This window comes from Palaemon carinicauda, chromosome 3 (assembly GCF_036898095.1).
Source record: "Palaemon carinicauda isolate YSFRI2023 chromosome 3, ASM3689809v2, whole genome shotgun sequence".
Taxonomy (NCBI): domain Eukaryota; kingdom Metazoa; phylum Arthropoda; class Malacostraca; order Decapoda; family Palaemonidae; genus Palaemon; species Palaemon carinicauda.
Window position 1 is genome coordinate 24,179,698 of NC_090727.1, and position 22,452 is coordinate 24,202,149.

General features: G+C 38.9%; 1 protein-coding gene across 1 annotated transcript in view; it reads left to right on the top strand.

Annotated features, from left to right (window-relative positions):
- Positions 1–501: 501 nt before the first annotated feature.
- The window catches only part of LOC137631036 (protein FAM200A-like), a 151,954-nt gene continuing 130,003 nt past the window's right edge, over positions 502–22,452 (top strand). The window contains exons 1-3 of the mRNA XM_068362609.1: positions 502–621; positions 2,723–2,853; positions 3,332–3,604. Coding sequence (XP_068218710.1) covers positions 502–621; positions 2,723–2,853; positions 3,332–3,604 — 524 coding nt within the window. The remainder of the gene's footprint in view (positions 622–2,722; positions 2,854–3,331; positions 3,605–22,452) is intronic.

Consider the following 22,452-nt stretch of genomic DNA (forward strand, 5'->3'; position numbering starts at 1 on the left):
CTGTTTTAGGCCCTGCCACTTCCTTTCCTTGGGGTTGTTTTAGGCCCTGCCACTTCCTTTCCTTGGGGCTGTTTTAGGCCCTGCCGCTTTCTTTTCTTGGGGTTGTTTTAGGCCCTGCCGCTTCCTTTCCTTGAGGTTGTTTTAGGCCCTGCCTCTTCCTTTCCTTGGGGCTGTTTTATGCCCTGCCGCTTCCTTTTCTTGGGGTTTTTTTAGGCTCTGCTGCTTCCTTTCCTTGAGGTTGTTTCAGGCCCTGCCGCTTCCTTTCCTTTGGGGCAGTTTTAGGCCCTGCCGCTTCCTTTCCTTGGGGCTATTTTAGGCCCTGCCGCTTCCTTTCCTTGGGGTTGTTTTAGGCCCTGCCGCTTCCTTTCCTTGAGGTTGTTTTAGGCCCTGCCTCTTCCTTTCCTTGGGGCTGTTCTATGCCCTGCCGCTTCCTTTCCTTGGGGCTGTTTTATGCACTGCCTCTTCCTTTTGGGGCTGAGAGTTTGTAGGGTGAGAAGGAATATGAGGGAAATTAGAAGGATAATGAATATTAAGGAAAGGAGGAGAGTTAATAGGGTGCGAAGGAATATAAGGGAAAGTAGAAGGATCAGGAATATTAAGGAAAGGAAGAGAGTTAATAGGGTGAGAAGGAATATGAGGGAAAGTAGAAGGATAATGAATATTAAGGAAAGGAAGGGAGATAGTAGGGTGAGAAGGAATATGAGGGAAAGTAGAAGGATCAGGAATAGTAAGGAAAGGAAGAGAGTTAATCGGGTGAGAGGGAATATGAGGGAAAGTAGAAGGATCAGGAATAGTAAGGAAAGGAAGAGTGTTAATAGGGTGAGAAGGAATATGAGGGAAAGTAGAAGGATAATGAATATTAAGGAAAGGAAGGGAGATAGTAGGGTGAGAAGGAATATGAGGGAAAGTAGAAGGATCAGAAATAGTAAGGAAAGGAAGAGAACTATTGTCAGGAAAATTACTTGGAATTGAAAAGAGAAGGAGCAAGAAAAGTAAGGATATGAAGGAAATTAATACGGTAAAGATGACTGCTTGGAGGGAGAGAAGGAAGAGAAATGGCTAGGCAAGAAAGAGGCTCAAAATAGAATATAACGTCACTATTCATAATTCACTAAAGACATAATTTATACTTCATATATTCCTCTTCCTAATTTGCTTTATAAATAAAAAAAAAAGTGAAATTTTAGTCTTCAGCCAAAAGGACTCCACTGAAGCCTTTTTGACTTCTCCACCCTGAAGTTCTACTGAAGACCCTAAGGAATCCACGTTCTTTTGTAGTCTCCATAAGACATACCAATGATTCATGAAGACCCTTCCAAACGATAAGTATATATATATAGGTGCTATTATAGTATGCTATCTACCGTTGAATTTCTATTATAGTATGCTATCTACCGTCGAATTTCTACTATAGTATGGTATCTACCACAAAGTATGTTGTCTACCGTCAATGTTAATCCTCCTGTTTGATGAGGATTATCAAACAGATTACTTACCACCAGTATGTTATCCTCATTGGACTTTAATGATAGTTTAATAATATTTATTGGCTGGGCAACATGGGTGCATAATTATAAGCAGTTTGTAGGGAAACTTTTATTACAAATTATTCAAAGCTCATCATACAACAATGTTACAAGTTATTCAAATGAAAAATTAAATATTACAAAACTTAAAGAAAATAATCTATGAAAAAATTCAATCAAAAATTTATTCTACTACTGCTTATAAACATATCTTGCATCATTCAAGAAAACAGGAAATACATCATCGCCTTTTCTCAGAACTTTCCAATTGAAACCACCACACTACACACTTCAAGACACATTAAACCAATCAGTGACAGTATTAGGTGATTTCCCAGTTAATTGTAAAGTAGTGTTAATTGGGGTCTCATAAACAAAATAATAAACCAATTCCAAAATTTCAGAAAGAGGTGGTAGATAGCGAAATCGGCGGTAGATAGCATACTATAATAGCACCTATATATATATATATATATATATATATATATATATATATATATATATATATATATATATATATATATATATATATATATATATATAGAGAGAGAGAGAGAGAGAGAGAGAGAGAGAGAGAGAGAGAGAGAGAGAGAGAGAGAGAGAGAGAGAGAGAGAGCTATTCTCTGCAAGAAATGCGTAGAGGTACACAAGTTTGATTTTCAAGAATTTCCCAACTTTTGTGAAGAAAACGTTTCACTACAAGCAGGCATACCAACCCCCAGGAACATCAAACCTCCTCTAAATTAGCTGCTGAAGACTGCAATGCGGTGTGCTGCTCGGTTGGCAGTCCTGCAACTCTCAGATTAGAAGATGTACGATAACTTCCGAATGTTATTCATTGTTCATCTTCAATACGTAATAAAACACAGAAATCAGATAAAGAACATATAGAAGAGGAGGTAGAGATTATAAATAGCTTATATGGAAATAATATTGGAATAAGTTTTGCTTTAACTAGACTTTTGAGTGATTCTCTCTCTCTCTCTCTCTCTCTCTCTCTCTCTCTCTCTCTCTCTCTCTCTCTCTCTCTCTCTCTCTCATTAATATCATCATAAACTCTACCCTGTCAATCCTAAACCATAACATTATTATTCCTAATGACGTCACCGTAATGATTAATGATCTCATTAATCAAAGGAATCCTATTCATTCCTGATTGGGTCAGTTTGTTACTTCAAGGAATCTTCTCCTGCTAGGAGGAGGAGGAGGAGGAGGAGGAGGAGGAGGAGGAAGAAGAAGAGGAGGAGGAAAAAGAAGAAGAGGAGGAAGAGGAGGAAGAAAAAGAGGAGGAGGAGGAAGAAGATAACCAAGAAGAGGAGTTGATCAGGTGACAGCGATGCTTGGAATATTATTATTATTATTATTATTATTATTATTATTATTATTATTATTATTATTATCACGAGTTGAAAGAACCATGATTCATGCAATGAACCTCCAACTATGATCCTTAAAAGTCTAATTTTCATTAAATGTATAAATTCATCGTCCAAAATTCCCTTCTTATTTCCTTTTGAACAAAACATGAACAGAAAACAGTTCCTGAACAACGATCCATTTAGAGAAAGAACAAAAACGATCAATGTGGCACAATGTTGAACTATTTCAAAATTCATCATCATATTTCAAAATGTCTAAACCCAAAATGAGTCTAAATAGAGGTTAGACTGAATAGAAAGTGTTTCCTCTATTGATCGATGTCTAAAGGAAATGAACGATGATGTCTGGAGGCACCACAAAAGACACATTCGAATTTCATCGTCTCCTTTTCTTTATTTATCAACTTTAATTACTGAATTAATTAGTTCTCTTTTGAGCGATGTCAAAGGGAAACGAACGATGCATAAAGATACGATCTGTTTAGAGTCGATTTTACTCTGGCTTATTAATCGTGGCATTAGAGAACTAGGCCTATATGGAAAACACCCAAAATCTTTTATCACCAAAGAGCAACCAGATATTAATGTTGCTATTTACCTTCTGCTTCTTCTTCTGCTGTTGCTTATGTTGCTGTTGCTGCTACTTGTGACAGGAGCAGCAACAGCAACTGAAGAAGTTCCGTCAATACAATGGGCATGGTTTGTTGCAATATCGCTTGACAACAACTAGACCTATGATGGAGACTTTGCTTATGGGAAAGAACTCCGTTTGGGATTATTATTATTAGCTTTGTGTGAGAGAGAGAGAGAGAGAGAGAGAGAGAGAGAGAGAGAGAGAGAGAGAGAGAGAGAGAGATGGCGGAGGGGGGGGGGTGAGCACGCATCTCAAAAGAGGTTTTAAAACCTCATAAAAATGTGAGATGCTCAAAGATTGCTAGATTTGGACTGCTTCCCCACTCTCTCTCTCTCTCTCTCTCTCTCTCTCTCTCTCTCTCTCTCTCTCTCTCTCTCTCTCTCAATTTGCAGTTCTTCAGCAAGTATTCTGGGATGGAACCGCGAGGCCCCACCAGTCACCAACTGATGATTTTATCAACAATGCAGAGAAAGTCTTCATCCGGCAGAGCAAAAGCAGTGTTACCATCTAATGGTTCAGTCTGGACAGGGTTGCCAAGAATTGAAAGTGAAAATTACGGACATATGACCTGCCACTGGGGCTATGGAGGCCATTCTGATCCATAAGAAATGCTTACATTTGCTGTAAAATTAACGGCACTATCTCCCCTAAGGTGGAAGAATGGTGGTGGAGGGGGGGGGGGGTGTTGAAGTTTGTACATAGGCTCTCTTCCTTCACAAACGACACACACACTATAAAACAATGTTAGCAAAAGAGTGAGGTTTCCCACAAGGCTTTGTATAAAGTGTTTCAACTCTTTGGGATTAACAAGTTTATAGAGAAATTAATCATCAACATCTCTTCCTACGCCCATTGACGCAAAGGGCCTCGGTTAGATTTCGCCAGTCGTCTCTATCTTGAGCTTTTAATTCATACTTCTCCACTCATCATCTCCCACTTCACGCTTCATAGTCCTCAGCTATATAGGCCTGGGTCTTCCAACTCTTCTAGTGCCTTGTGGAGCCAAGTTAATATTTAGCCCAGTTAATTATTAAAATACAATTTATCAAAAAGGGCTCTTGTATTAATGAATTTTCTCTTACATTTTTATCCTGATACAGGTTTTAATTTTGAAATATATATTCTTTTTCTGAAGCTCTTGAATTGTCGAAAATTTCCATTCAAATGGAAAATGCAAATCGATATTCTTTTGTGAGTAAAATTCTCCAAAATAAGATATTCCAATTGTTATTTTCATATCTGCATTGAGTAAAAATGGCTCTAAAACGTCACCATTTTTGGTCTTGGAAATATTCCGAGAAGCTTTTGTTGTTGCCTGCAAATTTGCACAAGACGAAGAAGAAGAGAGAATCTCCAATGTTTACATCCGAGACAAAATGTGTCTAGATCGGTACCGTTCTCTGAGAGGAAGAAAGAGAAAATGTGGAGACATCCTGAACAAAGGGATAGTTGAAGAGACTGGGTGGCCACGCCGTGTTAAAGAATAAGAGAGAATATGCAGACACACGCACGAAGGAGGCGGAAACCCTTCGAGTCTCACAGGGGAAGGTTGATGTATGAAACGATTCCGGTAAACATTTTTTTGACGCCAAAAGAAAAGATGATGAATCGCTTACATAATAAATGCACCTGTCAAGGGGGTCGAGAGAGAGAGAGAGAGCGAGAGATAGAGATATGAAAGTATTAGGAAACTAAATCATCCATTACATTAACTACACATGGAACTAGCCAACAGTTCCTCTAACCCAACTACTGATAATATAATTTTTGTTGATTCTTCGCAAAAAGGAAGAAAAAAAACATGAAAAAATACTGTTCCTTTTGTTCTCCTTGATAATATCAAGCAAGAGACCAATTTATTGAACTATCAAAACCTTGTTAAAATGATGCGAGACTTCGACTTTACGGAATAATTTATGCTGAATCTGATCCTGTTTTGCAATGTCCTTCAATGTTGCTTTATTTTACGCCTCTTCAATTGCAACACTTCCAAACACAGAGGAAGTGATCAGATGAATGAGATCTTCACTTGTGGAGTCTTCAATGCAAGTCACAATTGAACCTCAGAAGATGGGAAGTCTGTGTCTTAGGACAAACATTGATTGACAATATTAAGAAAACATAACATAACATAAGAACATAATAACACAAGGATAACACAAGTTATGCTCTGCCTGCACTGAATGGCCTCCCTGCCCCAGGGCAGGACCCTCATTGTCAGGGTTCCTTAATTCGATCATAGAAAGTCTGACCTGATTTCCTCTTAAGAATCTTCCTCTCTCAGATTCTCAAACGTTCCTTTTCAGCAAGCCACTCGCTCTCCCTTTTCGTACCTCTCACAGGACAATGTCCAGGGCACTCTCCACCCATGCTAGGACCAGGAGGGCGCAGGGAATGGCTGCTGATGACTCAGCACATAGAGACATACCTATAGGCTCCCCCAAACCTCCCATCGCTATCTCAGATGGAAAGTGAAATTATAATCACTGCTGGAAGCTATAGGGACTAAGCAGGTGTTGAACTCCCGACCCACATATTGCAAGTCATAGAGGTTTCTAGAAAGTAGGCAACCACAGACTTAAGAAGAGATTCCTTTGGTCAAAATGAAGAGAAATATGATTGGTTTGTTCCTCTGATTGTGTAGAGAAAGTCTCCTCAAGAAGGAGAGAGAGAGAGAGAGAGAGACTAAATCCAAGTTATAATTCGGAAGATGAATTCAACTGTACTGATACTGTATAGTATTGGTAGGGGTACCGGTATCAGTACCAGCACTAGTACTAGTCTTAGAACTAGTAATAGTACTTCTATTGGTACTAGTAATAGTACTTGTACTGGTACTAGTAATAGTACTTGTACTGATACTAGTAATAGTACTTGTACTGATACTAGTAATAGTACTTTTACTAAGTAATAGTACTTGTACTGGTTCTTGTAATAGCACTTATACTGGTACTAATAATAGTACTTGTACTGGTACTAGTGCTGGTACTGATACCATTACAAGTACCAGTACCAGTACACAAGTACTTTTACTAGTATAGTACTTAGTACTGGTACTAATACTAGTACTTAGTACTGGTACTAGTACTTAGTAATAGGTACTGGTACTAGTATTGGTACTAGGTACTAGTACTAGTATTAGTACTAGGTACTAGTACTAGTATTAGTACTAGGTACTAGTACTAGTATTAGTACTAGGTACTAGTACTAGTACTATACTAGTACTAAGTACCAGTACCCCAGTATTAGTACTAGTATTGTACTAGTACTAGTACTTAGTACTAGGTACTAGTAACTAGTATTAGTACTAGGTACTAGAACTAGTATTAGTACTAGGTACTAGTATTAGTACTAGGTACTAGTATAGTATAGGTACTAGTATTAGTACTAGGTACTAGTCTAGTATTAGTACTAGGTACTAGTACTAGTATTAGTACTAGTACTAGTACTTATTGGTACTAGGTACTAGGTACTAGTATTGGTACTAGGTACTAGTACTAGTATTAGTACTAGGTACTAGTATTAGTACTAGTACTAGTATTAGTACTAGGTACTAGTACTAGTATTAGTACTAGGTACTAGTACTAGTATTGTACTAGTACTAGTATTAGTACTAGGTACTAGTATTAGTACTAGGTACTAGTACTAGTCTTAGTACTAGTACTAGTATTAGTACTAGGTACTAGTATTAGTCTTAGTACTAGGTACTAGTATTAGTCTTAGTACTAGTACTAGTATTAGTACTAGGTACTAGTACTAGTATTAGTACTAGGTACTAGTATTAGTACTTAGTACTAGTACTAGTATTAGTACTAGGTACTAGTACAGTCTTAGTACTAGGTACTAGTAACAAGTCTTAGTACTAGTACTAGTTAGTACTAGGTACTAGTACTAGTATAGTACTAGGTACTAGTATAGTCTAGTACTAGTACTAGTATTAGTACTAGGTACTAGTACTAGTATTAGTACTAGTACTAGTATTAGTACTAGGTATTAGTATTAGTACTAGGTACTAGTACTAGTCTTAGTACTAGGTATAGTCTAGTACTAGGTACTAGTACTAGTATAGTACTAGTACTAGTACTAGTATTAGTACTAGGTACTAGTATTAGTACTAGGTACTAGTATTAGTACTAGGTACTAGTACTAGTATTAGTACTAGGTACTAGTATTAGTTTAGTACTAGGTACTAGTATTAGTACTAGGTACTAGTATTAGTACTAGGTACTGAATATTAGTACTAGGTACTAGTACTAGTATTAGTACTAGTACTAGTACTAGTATTAGTACTAGGTACTAGTACTAGTATTGTACTAGGTACTAGTACTAGTATTAGTACTAGGTACTAGTCTAGTATTAGTACTAGGTACTAGTACTAGTATTAGTACTAGGTACTAGTATTAGTACTGGTACTAGTATTCAGTACCAGTACTAGTACCTATAACAGTATTAGTACTAGGTACTAGTATTAGTACTAGTACTAGTATTAGTACTAGGTACTAGTATAGTACTAGTTAGTACTAGTACTAGTATTAGTACTAGTACTAGGTACTAGTAGTACTAGGTACTAGTATTAGTACTAGGTACTAGTACTAGTATAGTACTAGGTACTAGTATTACTAGTACCAGTACTATACTAGTACTAGTACTTACTATTAGTACTAGGTACTAGTATTAGTACTAGTACTAGTATTAGTACTGGCACTGGTACTGGAACTGATAGCCAACTGATACCAGTAGCCTACCAGTTCCAGTACCATTGCTAGTACTAGTATTATTATGAGTTTCCCCATAAGTCCTTTGACCCAGAGTCTAACTGTAATACGAACTTCTGAGGGTAAAATGTCCTTCCGAGGGAATCCTCTGAGGTGGGAAACATCTAAAAGAAGAATCTAAGCTCCGGAGCCCTTTGAAGACATCCCCTGAAGACCAGTGGGTCTCAATTCTCTCTTTCCTAACAAGAGGAGGAGGAAAAGATTCAGGGAATTTGACCTTCTTTCCTTACTCTTGAATCCAAGAAGAAGAAGCAGTTTAAGTGATCCTTTCGATCAGTCTTTGGACAGTAAGAGATTCAAAACCTTAATGATTCAATGCTCGTCACAGATAACGAGTTTATGTCTGCATTTTCAAGGATGACAATTCCTTCCCGTTGAGGCCTTTGGACTCCACCATATTGTTGATTTGGTTTTCCATGAGCTGATAAGAGATAAGAGAGTGGGGTATATTTCAACCTCTGCTGAGACAGATTTAGAAATCCTCCTCATATCACCTCACTGAATACAATGCTTGACCTTTGACCTTTGACCTTTTCGATTTGAATGTCTTTCACATAATTCTTCTTCCTCTTACCTTGATCATCTTTCTCCTCCTACTAGAGAGAGAGAGAGAGAGAGAGAGAGAGAGAGAGAGAGAGAAAATTGGCTAAATATTTACATAGATAAGCACACACAGATTCAACCCTCCCTTCCCCCCCCCTCCCCCTTTCCTAACTACAATATAGCAGTTTTGGGCAATTTAAAGGTTTAAGGGTCACTCATGAGTGGCAGAGGCAAGGGACAGTAACACTTCCATAGTTAGAAGGATATTCCCGAACTGATCAGCGCTCAAGACCTTACTACACCCACGGTAGGACCAGGGAGGGTAGGCAATGGCTGTTGATGACTCGGCAGGCTTCCCAAACCCCCTTAGCTTGAGCATATACTGTACACACACACACACACACACACACACACACACACATATATATATATATATATATATATATATATATATATATAATATATATATATATATATATATTTTGCTTTTCCAACAAGGGTTGTAGCTTGGCAATTAATAATTAATAATAACATTCTATGATGAAGAAGTATTAAACTGTCTTTGTAATAGGAAATTAGCAGACCTAAAGTATGCTAATGATGATGTCCTCAATAGAAGGACTTGCAACGCTTGCTTACCAGAATGCATGAAATATCACATGAGGTTATGCTCAAGATAAATAGAAGACAGACAGGGATGATGAGAACAGAATAATCAATGGAAGATGAAATATCACTAGAAAGAGAAAGGATTAATAAGGTAAAATCATTCAAATATTAAGGAACTATGATCACTAATACAAGGAATTTCATGAAAGATTGATAAAAGCAAATCAGACAATGGCTCGGTTAAATCAAATTTGGAAATCAAATCGCCTGAAATTACATGTAAAAATTAAACTATAGATCAGTTTAGTGAGATCGGTGTTACTCTATGGACATGAGTCATGGTATGACAATGAAACAATATCCAACAGATTTTGTAGATTTGAGAACAAAGTCCTCAGAAGGATATTAGGAGTCAAATAGCAGGACAGGATTAGAAATGAAACTATGAGAGAGATTACTCGAGTGCCATATGTGGATGAGATCATGGTGAGGGGTAGATGGAGATGGTTTGGGCATGCTCTTCGCAATCCCCAAGAGAGATTAGTTCACCAAACATTTAATATGGTTCCACAAGGCACTAGAAGAGTTGGAAGACCCAGGCCTACATGGCTGAGGACTATGAAGCGTGAAGTAGGAGATGAAGAATGATGAAATATTGATTTAAAAGCTCAAGATTAAGACTGGCGAAATCTTACCGAGTCCCTTCGCGTCAATTGGCGTAGGAGGAGATGATGATGATGATGATGATATCTCTCTCTCTCTCTCTCTCTCTCTCTCTCTCTCTCTCTCTCTCTCTCTATATATATATATATATATATATATATATATATATATATATCACTATATATCACTATATATATATATATATATATATATATATATATATATATATATATATATATATATATATATTCTCTCTCTCTCTCTCTCTCTCTCTCTCTCTCTCTCTCTCTCTCTATATATATATATATATTTATATATATATATATATATATATATATATATATATATATATATATATATATATATATATATATATATATATATATATATATATATATAGGTATGCATTATATACATCTGTGTATCTATATTCCCATACATATCTATGTATAAATATATACAGTATTGAGCATATATGATATATAAAAAAATACCTAATATATATATATATATATATATATATATATATATATATATATATATATATATATATATATATATATATTATATACATACATACATATATTATAAAATAACCTTATAAAAAGAATCGATAGAACTTTCTTTCTTACACTACCTTGAATTCTCACTTCTGTCTCTTGATGCAGAAAAGTAAAAGGAAAAGATTTTGTATCAGAATAACATAAGTCATTAAATGACCTTCACTTAACCTAGCTTAAATGAGGTCAGGTCAGTAGAAACATTACTTAATATGAACATATTATTATTATTATTATTATTATTATTACAAGCTAAGCTACAACCCTAGTTAGAAAAGCAGGATGGTATAAGCCCAAGGGCTCCCATAGGGAAACATAGCCCAACGAGAAAAGAAAATAAGGAAATGCATAGTCTACAAGAGAAGTAATAAATAATTGAATAGAAATTAAAGTAACATTTAAAGAAGAGTAACATTAAAATAGATCTTTCATAAATAAATTATAAACAGACTTCGTGTTATCGTGTTCAAACTACCTCTTGCCAAATGCCCTCCTGAACCCAAGTCCTGTGCATATAACTGCAAGACCGTATCAAAATATTTCAACATTTTCACATGCAAAAAACGGAAATGAAAACTAAAATTTATTTTCAACAAAATATCTACAATGCTTCATTAGAATCTCTTCTTTATTTAGGTGACTTCACAAGAACTACATTGATGTTAAAAAAGTAAAGAACCAAGAATATTTAGAAACACATAAATTAATTGGTAAATGATAATTTTGAAGATTCCAATTCAATGAATCATAAAGTTTTAATTTATCCATTTTGTTCATGTTCAAAATCGACACCGTTACTGGTGAGAAAAACAGGCATGTTTATTCAGATTCTTTTTAGTGCGAGGGAAGAGCGAAGATACAAGCATAATATATACACAAAATGAACTATGTATGATCGTGTGACACACGGTTGGTACATGGTTCCCCCCTTAAAAAGAGATATACTGTACATGTTAAATAGGGCGCCCTGATCTAGAGAGGCAAACTGTAGGTGGGTCATCTGGCAGGAGAAAAGCAGGTTTTAGACGATCAATGGAGACCCAGTCTTCTTTGCCACGAATGTTTAGTAGGAATGCTTTCGGACTGCGTCGGATCACAAGGAAAGGGCCCGTGTAAGGGGGCGTTAGCGTTGGCTTGCTAGTGTCGTTGCGCAGAAAGAAGTGCGTTGCAGAGTGCAAGTCAGTCGGTATGTGATGCTTCGCTGGGGGCTTGTAAGTCTGGCGGCATGGAATAAATTTTCCCACGACGTGACGTATGCGCTGGAGATCGTCTGAGGAGGTTGTAGAAGGAAAAAATTCGGCAGGGACGACCAACGGGTCGCCATACACCACTTCAGCTGCTGAGACGTCGAGGGCGTCTTTAGGAGTGGTCCTTAGTCAACAGGAGGACCCAGGGAAGCTGAGTAAACCAGTTAGAATCCTTACAGCGGGACATCAAAGCTGCTTTGAAGGTGCGATGAAAACGTTTAACCATTCCATTGGCAGCAGGGTTGTAGGCCGTTGTCTGATGTAGGGTGATGCATACACAATCACAAACACACGCACGCGAATACACAATCACACACACACGCACTTACATTCACAATCACACACGTGCGCGCATACACAATCACACACACACACGCATACACAATCACACATACAAGCGCATACACAATCACATACACAATCACACACACAAGCACATACACAATCACACACATGCATATACACAATCACACACAGGCACGCGCATACACAATCAGACACACGCATACACAATCACACACAGGCACGTGCATACACAATCACACGCACAATCATACACAATCACACACACACGCGCATACACAGTACAGCACAGTCTCTCACAGAGGGAGAAAAACATTACAAACAAAACAATGCTACCCTTAGCTATGGGTTTCTCCGAATTGTCTGTGTTTCTTAATTTAACTTCTTCACGTAATCATGAAAACACAGAAAGAGGGGAAAAACAGCGGCACCCTTCAAACTGAAAAGCAGTGGCGTAGAGTATTAGTATACCACTCAGTTTCTGGTACAGCACTCTCTCTTCCACGGGCCGCAAAAAGCTAAAAATGAAACAATGCTATTCATCTCTATTTGTGTGTTGGACTTGTCGATGTTTCTAAATTCTATTCCTAGAAGTATTAAAGAAACACAAAGAGAGGGAAGAAACAGCGACACCATTGAAACTGACAAGCACTGGCGTAGAGCATTCCGACACCATTAGGTTTTTGGTACAGCACTGTCCCTCCCACTGGGAGAAAAAAGCCACAAATGAAACAATGCTATTCATTTCCACTGGTCTCTTGAACTCGTAGATGGTTGCGGATTCTATTCCTTAAAGAGAAAGAAGGAAGAAATACCGGGACCCTTCAAACCGACAAGCAGTGGCATGGAAGAATTGCACATCAGAATCTGATACATCACTGTCTCTCACAGGGGGTAAAAAAACACCACAAATGAAACAACGCTACTCCTACCGATTGTTCTCTCCAAATTGTCTATGTTTCAGAATTCTATTCCTTGAAGTTTTAATGATATAACAAAAGAAGGGAAGAAACAGCGGCCCCCTTCGAACTGACATGCATTGGCGTAGAGCACTCGCACACCAATTGGTTTCTGATACAGCACAGTCTCTCACAGGGAGGAGAAAAATATGACAAATCCATAGATAATTATATTTTTCCTAACGATACAAACCTTCGCTATATATTTAAGGGTATTACTTTCTGCGTAGCTGAAATGACAAGCCATTAAAGTTTAGCGAGGGTAAACTAACCATACCGCTAGTTAGCAGGGATAGCTTGCTACCGCTCACACTCACACAACGGTGATTTAGCTCACTTTGCTTGGAGGCAGTACTTCAATGGGGATAGGGCTGGCGGCCAAATTTGTATGAATAGCCAAGGTTTGTATCGTTACGAAAAATACAAATTATCTACGAATGTCATTTTTTCCGTAATTGGAATACAAACCTACGCTATTTATTTAGGGTTGACTAACCTATTAGGAAGGGTGGACATCCCTGCCAATCTGGCTTTTTGGCTTTTACCCGGGATTTCCTTATCTGAGTATGTTAGTACTCAAAAATAGGGGTCCCTGCGCCTCGCTAAAACCTTGCTACGAAAGGTCAGCGGCCTACACAAGCTGTGTTGAGATATATAGAAGTGTGACCGTCCAGGTAAAGTTATTCAGAGTCTTTAGTAGGAAAAACTGTTGTAACCAAGACTTTCCCAATACCACCTTGCCAGGGTATGGAGACGCAACACCATTAGTTTAATACTAGGTACACAAGGGAGCTTGGTTTACCTGCAGTGGTTTGAGGTCAGCTTGTGCAGAAAACCCAGAATGCTGCTTTCCCCAAGAGTGGGAAGGATGAAGAAAAGGAATAAGAGCCAGTCAAACCTTTTCATTCACGCAGAATAAAACTGAGTAACAGTGCCCTCAACCTTCTGCTGCTGCTTATCCAATAAGGAACTTGAGGTATTATACCAGCCATTGTGCAGCTACCACAAGACCGATAGAAAATGTAGTGGGATATAGTTTGTAGTTTGCACACCCCCAGCCTGAAGAACCTGTGTCACTGAGAAGTTTCTCTTGAATGCCAAGGAAGTACCTATGCCCCTGACATCATGAACTCTGGGGGCGATGTCAAGGAATTGAATTGAATATGGGATTTAGGCATTAAGCCAAGCACTGGGGCATCAAAGGCCATTCAGCGCTATATAACGAAAATCATTCAATCATATCTGTACACTCACACCATTTAGTATCATTTTAACCTTTAATACAAATCGTAACACTTTCATACAATAAAATCTAGATGTGAAATAAATAGGGATTAAAAGGGTAAAATAAATAAATAAATTAATAAAATCAATTATAGCTCGTAATATAACCCAATACTTTGTATAAATTTTCTCAAGTTCAGGGTATTACAGTTTTCCCCCAGTATATCTCTTAACGGTTTGTCCTGGAGTAAATGTGTCCTCCTCTGGAGATTAAAAATAGGACAATCGACTAAAATATGTTTAACATCCATTGTCACTTGACAGGTATTACAAAGAGGGGCCTGTCTCCCTTCCCCACTCTTCATTAAATAATTGTGCGTTGCATGTGTATGGCCAATACGCAGCCTAGTTAAAATAATGGTATCCCTTCTACTTGTAGAATTACAAGATGACCATTTATCCACCGATGGGTGGATTTGTTTCAATTTTGTATTGGTGGTCAGTTCAAACCATCGAGCTTGCCACTTATTTTTACAGTAAAGATGAATCTCACTTTTAAGATCTTTGTAAGGAATACTCAAGGGGGATGGATTACTTAGCCCTGAAGCTTCCTTTGCTGCCTTATCTACTTGTTCATTCCCATCCACCCAAACATGGGCAGGGACCCAACAGAAGTGAACACTGATACTCTTCCTAGATTGCAGAAGTACTAACCAGTCCTGCACCTCTTGTACTAGATGATGGCCTGGCATAATTTGTTTTAATGAGAGTAAAACACTATTGGAATCCGTAAAAATTGTATAAAAACTATTTTGGTTGCCATTTTTAAAAATATGTTGGACTGCGAGAATTATTGCGTACAGCTCAGCAGTAAAAATTGAACAAGAGTATGGGAGTTTCCTTCTAATAACAACATCCCCCACCACAGCTGCACTTCCAACTCCTGCAGCCGATTTGGAGCCATCTGTAAAAACATGTTTCCCATGATGTTGAGCAGCATGATTTAAAAACTCACTTTTCATTACCCTACTAGGTAAGGTATTTTTCCCTCCTGCCGTAAAACATACTTTAACAGGTGGATTACACCAAGGAGGAGACTTGGGATATCCTACCTCTGCTATCTGTGCTGTTAACAAGCCTACTTCTCTAGCATCATTTTTCAGCTGTACTTCCAAAGGCTTAGGCACTCTAGATCTGTTAGGAGCCCGATCTAAAGGCGCCCTAACATATTTACAGTTAGGATTGTTTCTCACAGCAAGGGACCTAGCTAAAACCTCAAACTCAACTCCTCTCTGCGAATGGAAAGGGGAGGTATGCCAGAATCAACATAGAGACTGTCAATGGGAGATGTTCTGTAAGCACCTGTGCAGATGCGAAGCCCAGCATTGTGAACAATATCAAGTTTTCCAAGTAAAGTCTTTGTAGCTGACCCATATATTTGGCATGCATAGTCTAACTTGCTCAGACACAAAGATGTATAAATTCTAAGCAAAGTTGTTCTATCAGCACCCCAATCAAAATGCGATATCACTTTCAGAATGTTCAGTGACTTCTTAACCCTGATAGATAGGTCATTTATATGGGGACCAAATGTCATTTTCTTGTCGAAAATGACTCCAAGAAACTTGACACTATCCTCATATGGCAAAATACAATCATTTAAGAAAAGGGTAGGGATCTCTTCCCTTTTACGAGTACGAGTAAAGCGAATGGCTTTGGTCTTCTGAGGAGAAAACATGAATCCGCGAGAATTTGCCCATGCGGAAGCAGCATTTATTGCAATTTGAAGATTTTGGCATGCTTGTAGTGCAGATGATCCACTACAATAAATTGCAAAGTCATCGACAAATAGTGATCCTTGTATGCCAGGAGGTATGTGACTAATGAGACTATTATTAGCAACAGCAAACAAGGTCACACTCAATACGCTGCCTTGGGGGACACCTTCTTGCATGTAGGATGAAGATAGTTCTGACCCTACTCTCACTTTAATTGAGCGGTTTGATAAAAATTCTTCAATAAAAGAGAACATATGTCCTCCTATACCCCACGAGGCCAATTGCTTTAAAATACCACCCCTCCAGGTGGTGTCATATGCCTTTTCGAGGTCAAAAAAGACACCCACCACCTGGTTTTGGTTAGAAAAAGCATTTGAAATTTCCCTTGATAACATCAGCAAAGGGTCTAGAGTACTTCGGTTCTTCCTAAAACCAAACTGTCTGTTAGATAAAAGATTTTTTGATTCTAGATACCACACAAGTCTGTTGTTGATCATTCTCTCAAATAGTTTGCATATGCAACTGGTCAAGGATATGGGCCTATAACTAGATGGCAGTTCTGGGTCTTTACCAGACTTGTGGCCTGGAATTACAATTGAAGTATGCCAGGAATCAGGAGATGTATGGGAAGCCCATAGACCATTAAAGGTTTCTAATAAAAATTCCTTGGTATCCACTGGAAGATGTGATATCATTTCATACCAGATGCCATCCTCATCTGGGGCAGTTAAAGAAGAGCTGGAGATAGCATTTTGCATCTCCTCCATACTAAAAGGCAGGTTAAAAGCTTCAGTATTTGAAGAAGCAGGAGGAACAACAGATGTTGATGCTCTAATTTGTTGAAATGCTGGGGAATAGTTGTCAGCACTTGATACATGAGCAAAGTGCTTAGCAAGAGCCTCTGCTACATCTTTGGGGTCAGATATGTATCTATTATTTTCCCTTAATATTGGTAGAGGCTTAGGGACGAATTTACCTTGAAGTTTTCTAATCTTGTCCCATATTTCCTTGGAAGGAGTTTTGGTATTAATATTAGATATATATTTCTTCCAAGATGCTCTCTTTGCTTTTTTACAAATTCATTTTTGTTTGGCACAGGCTCTGAGATATGCTATTCTATCTGCTAAATAGTTTGTCCTCAAGTATCTTCTGAAGCAAGTTCGGGTCACTTTTCTTGCGTTGGCACATTCTTTACTCCACCAAGGAACTACAGAGCGATGAGGTAAACCGCATGTTTTAGGTATAAACTTGCTAGCATTATCATCAATAATATTTTCAAGATGTTGATAGGCATGCACTGGAGATGTAAATTCATCATATTCTTTATCAGTGTGTGAACAGTTTTCATAAGCTGCCCAGTCTGCCTCATCTATCTTCCATTTTGGTGGACACTGAGAAGGAAGATTATGGACATAATTTAACATTATTGACCAATGGTCACTGCCATGTAGGTGTTCATTTACTGACCAAAGGTAGTCCAATCGAATGGATGAGGAACAGATTGACAAATCAATGGCTGATGTAGAGTTGTGGAATACATCATACCTAGTTGGAGAACCATCATTCATTAGTATTACATCATTGTTGTCGATTAATTCTTCAACAAGATTACCCCATCTACCGCACACATTTCCACCCCATAAAGTATGCTTTGCATTAAAATCACCCATTAAAATAAAAGGGGCAGGAAGCTGATTGATCAAGTCTTGGAGGTCAGAAAGTCTAAGCCTTCTTGGATTACCAGCATGATCTAAGAGGAAAAGTTCTAAGGATGGTTCAATATATAGCGAGCATAAAGTAATTTTTTTCCCGATATGAGTTCTAACTGCACATGCCTGTAGTGGTGTATTGAGTGGGATTGTTTCAAATTTTACAGATTTGTGAATAATAAAACCTGTACCACCTTGAGCTCTTGCAGCTTGCAAAGGAGGGGATCTACAAAAATGATAATTGAGTCCAGGATTAAATGGTTTGTCACTGATCTTGGTTTCCTGTAGGCAAATTACCTTCGTGTCTGAGTCCCTGGTTAAAGTTTTTATTTGCTCAATGCTAGTACTTAGACCTCTGCAATTCCACTGGATGATAGACATTATCTTTTGTTATTATTTTTCTTTGTCTCATTTGTCTTTTGGGACTTTTCAGATGAAGCCATGTAAGGCCTGGAGATGGAAGGCTTTACTAGGCCACCACTCTTCTTTTCTTTCTTTCTAGGATCTTTATAAGAGTCAACCTTAGGATCATGAGCAGTAGGGCACTTACCTGACTTAGATGAAGGTGAGGATAATGGGGACCTTTTCCTCTTTGGAAGATCTTGTTTTCCAATCTCCATCAAATCAGGTAGAGATTCTGCCTGAGACAATACATTTAAGGTGGTGGAAGCCACATTGGCTTCCTTGGAGGATTGTGCTAGAACTTCAACAGTTCGAGCACTTAACCCAGAAGGCTGGGCTACTACCTCTAGGGGAGATGCTCCTATCGGTGACAATACTTTTGGTGTGTTGGACACCATATTGACCTCTTTGGAGGTTTGTGCTCTGGCTTTTATAGCCTGAGCACTTGACCCAGATGGCTGGGCTACTACCACTAAGGGAGATGCACCTGACGGGCCAGGTGCTGCCACTGGTCCCCCTGTGGTAGTAAGGGGTAGTGGATTATAATCTTTTGTTGGCATCTTAACCGCGCGAGCAAAATTAAGTTGCCGATTGAGTAAATGCTTTGCATAACCTACACTTATATGTTCAGCATTTGCTTTCAAGATTGCAGCTTCTTCATTCTTGTATTCTCTACATCTTTTATCATTTGGTTTATGATTATCTTTACAGTTTGCACAGGTTGTATCTCTGTTGCATTGGCCATGTTCTAACAAAGAACAGTTAATACAGATCTTCGTATTATTGCAGTACCGGGAAGGGTGACCGTACTTGAAACAATTAAAGCATTGTAAAGGCCTAGGTTTATATTCTCGAACACGTACTCTTTCATTCTCAATAATTATATGATCTGGTATAACAGGGGTTTCAAATGTTAAAACTACCATGCTTGTTTGAGGGATCTTACTTACTTTCCAAACATTAGCAGGGCACATGTCCAGAATTTCTGGTTCTGAGAATTCATATAGATCTTTATCAAAAACTACTCCTTTACCATAGCTGAAGCTCATATGTGGTTTAATATCCTTAATAGGATCAATTTCTGCAATCTTCATGCCACAAAGCATGTGAGCTTGAGTATCTGATTTTGCATTAATCAAAACAGATTGCTTACCGTATCTACTAATATCCTTACTTTTAATTAAACCAACTTTTTTTTTGTATAAATTTACTAATCTTATAATAGTTATAATTTTCTATCTTTCCAGATGCAATTATCCATGTTGGGGGCTTGGGGGTTCTTACTTCTGGAAGTCTATGCTCTATTTCTTTTTCCATCCATTCTTCTGGTTTATATACCTCTAGGTGTCTTGGTGCTTTATCACATAAAGCCCCAGAAATCAAACAATTGTCAATTTTTATGCTCTCTAAATTTTTATTTGCTTCTAAAGCAATCTCAAAACTTGAAAATTATACCCACGCTTCCCAAAAGCCTTTACTACCATTAAGCTCCATTAAAATTTCTTTGATTGCTCCAAATCTACAGAAGGCTTCATGAATTATGTCATAGCTACAACCAATTGGTATGTTTTTTAAGTGGAGAATTTTCAGATTTTTTGTTGGATCTGGTAATGAGCCAGAACCAGAGAGTAAAGTATTACGGTTATTACAAGCATCATTTTCCACCAGTGCCGATAAATTGTCTTTAACAACACTGGTCAAAGAAGTATTGTTGGAGGAATCCTTTTTATTGCCGAGGTTGTCAACAGAGCTTTCCCTATTTAAACAAGCAGAAGTCGTCAACGGTGTCTGGGGTTCGCCATTTGATCCAGGGGTACGGGGAATATCAAGTTTACTCATTAATTATTTTTTCAGGGGGAGGGAAGGGGTCATAATAACAATGAAAAAAAAAACAATGGAAAAAAATATAGTTTAAGGGAGAGAAAAAATTAAGACTGTCTGAAATTCCAAAGAAGACACCGTTAGCCTTTCCTGGAATTAATTTCTCCACCAATGACACCTGTGAAAGCTGCTTACCAAATGTCCACTCCCTACCCTACCACAAAGGGATGGTACCACTATGATTAGAGTGGCTCAAGTGTATGCCAAACCCGCTTGATGGGACTGAGAGCATTTCAAGAATACAATCATCCCCACTCTAATCATAGTGGCAGGCAAACCGGACAGAATGCCGAGAGTCCTATCTCTATAAAATTGCCAACCCCTGGAATCCGAAGGCCAAATTTCCTAAGAGATAGTTCCGCGTGCCAGTATGGGAATACTGATACTCCTAGGTGTCCAAACATTTTCGGGCAGTTGGCAAGACCACCACAGCTCCCACAATTGATTTTGAAATAAAAACCGATCATGGATACAATGTCCCCTCTAAAAAACCTGGACAGTGAAATGGGTAAAAGAGTTTTGACAGCAAGGTTGGAGACAGCTGATAATTATGAAGGAGGAATAAGCAATAAGAGGTAATAGAAAAAGAATGAGAGAAATTTAGAGTCAAACTGAGGAAAAGAAATTCCCCAGTTCGAGAGCCCTCTTGCCCGTCACAAGCCTTCAGCATGGGAATGATATACCGTGCTGAAGCCCAATGACTTCATCAAGGCATTCTCTCGTTAAGAGGGCGCGATGTCAAGGAGGAGGGTCTGGATTCAGTGCATGATCTATGACCTTGCAAATCCATGCTGAGATTGTGTTCTTGGCGAACCTCCTCTTGGTCCTTCCTGTGCTAATGAAGAGTGCAGGCACACGAGGACGGGCTGCGGCTGTTCTCAAACTCCTCAGTGGGCAGAGTAAGAGATGGTTAGGGTCATCTGTTATAGAACGAAGACTTGAAATCCGGAAGGAGTCGAATCGAGGATCCGCTACTCCCAGGGTTCTGAGTCTTAGCAATAAACTCTGTGACGAAGCTGAACGTTACATCTCCCCCATCCCCTTGAATGGGTGATGTCGTATGAGAGACCATGAAGTTCACAGACTCGTTTGGCCAAAGCCAAAGATAGCAGGAACACCGTCTTCCAAGTTAGGTGGCGATCTGTTGCCTGGCGTAATGGTTCATGGGGAGGTCTCTTAAGAGACCTCAGAACTCGAACCACGTTCCTTGGAGGAGGTTTCACTTCAGACTGAGGACAGATAAGTTCATAACTCCGTATGAGTAAGGAAAGCTCTAGCGATGAAGAAATGTCCATTCAATTCAGACTAAAGCGAGGCTTAAGGCCGAGCGATAGCCTTTTACCGCCAAGACTGACAGGCGCATTTCTTCCCGCAAATATAAGAGGAACTCCACTATTGCTGGAAAAGTGGCATCGAAAGGGGAGATACCTCTTCCACGACACCAACCACAGAAGACCTTCTACTTTGCCTGGTTGACCGGTGCTGAAGACTTTCGCAGGTGTCCAGATATCCTCTCGCAACTTGTTGCAAAAATCCTCTCGAGAGGAGATGCTGGATAGTCTCCAGGCATGAAGGAATATGTTGGCATGTGGCTGAGTAGATTGTGTCGTGGAGGGAGTTCTTTTGGAGACTCCGTCAGGAGTGGTAGAAGGTCCGGAAACCATTCCGCGTAATGCCATAGCGGAGCTATGAGGGTTATTGAAAGGTTGACCGATGTTCTGGTTTTGTTGAGTACCCTCCTCATCAGACAGAACGGGGGAAAGGCGTAAACGTCAATGTTGTCCCACAATTGCTGGAATGCATCTTGCCAGAGAACCTTGGGGTCTTTGACTGAGGAACAGTATAAAGGGAGCCTGATGTTCAGGGCTGTTGCGAAGAGGTCACTGTTAGAGAACCCCACAAAGTCAGGACTTTTTTGGCTACTAGAAGTGTGCCGATAGTGGTATCGAGTGGGTCTCGGCCCATCTCAGTATCTCTACTGCTAGATGGCATAGGGGCTGTGAAAAAGTACCTCCTTGCTTGATGATGTAAGCCACTACTGTGGTGGTGTCGCTCATTACTACCACTGAGTGGCCCGCCAGGAACTGTTGAAGGGCCAGAAAGACGGCCTTCATCTCTAGGAGATTTATGTGGAGATACAGTTCTGACTCTGACCAGAGGACTGAGGTCATGTGGTGCAGCACGTGAGCCACCCACCCTTTTTTCTGAAGCGTCTGAGAACAGCATCAAATCCGGGGGGTGGACAAGAAGATCCACTCCC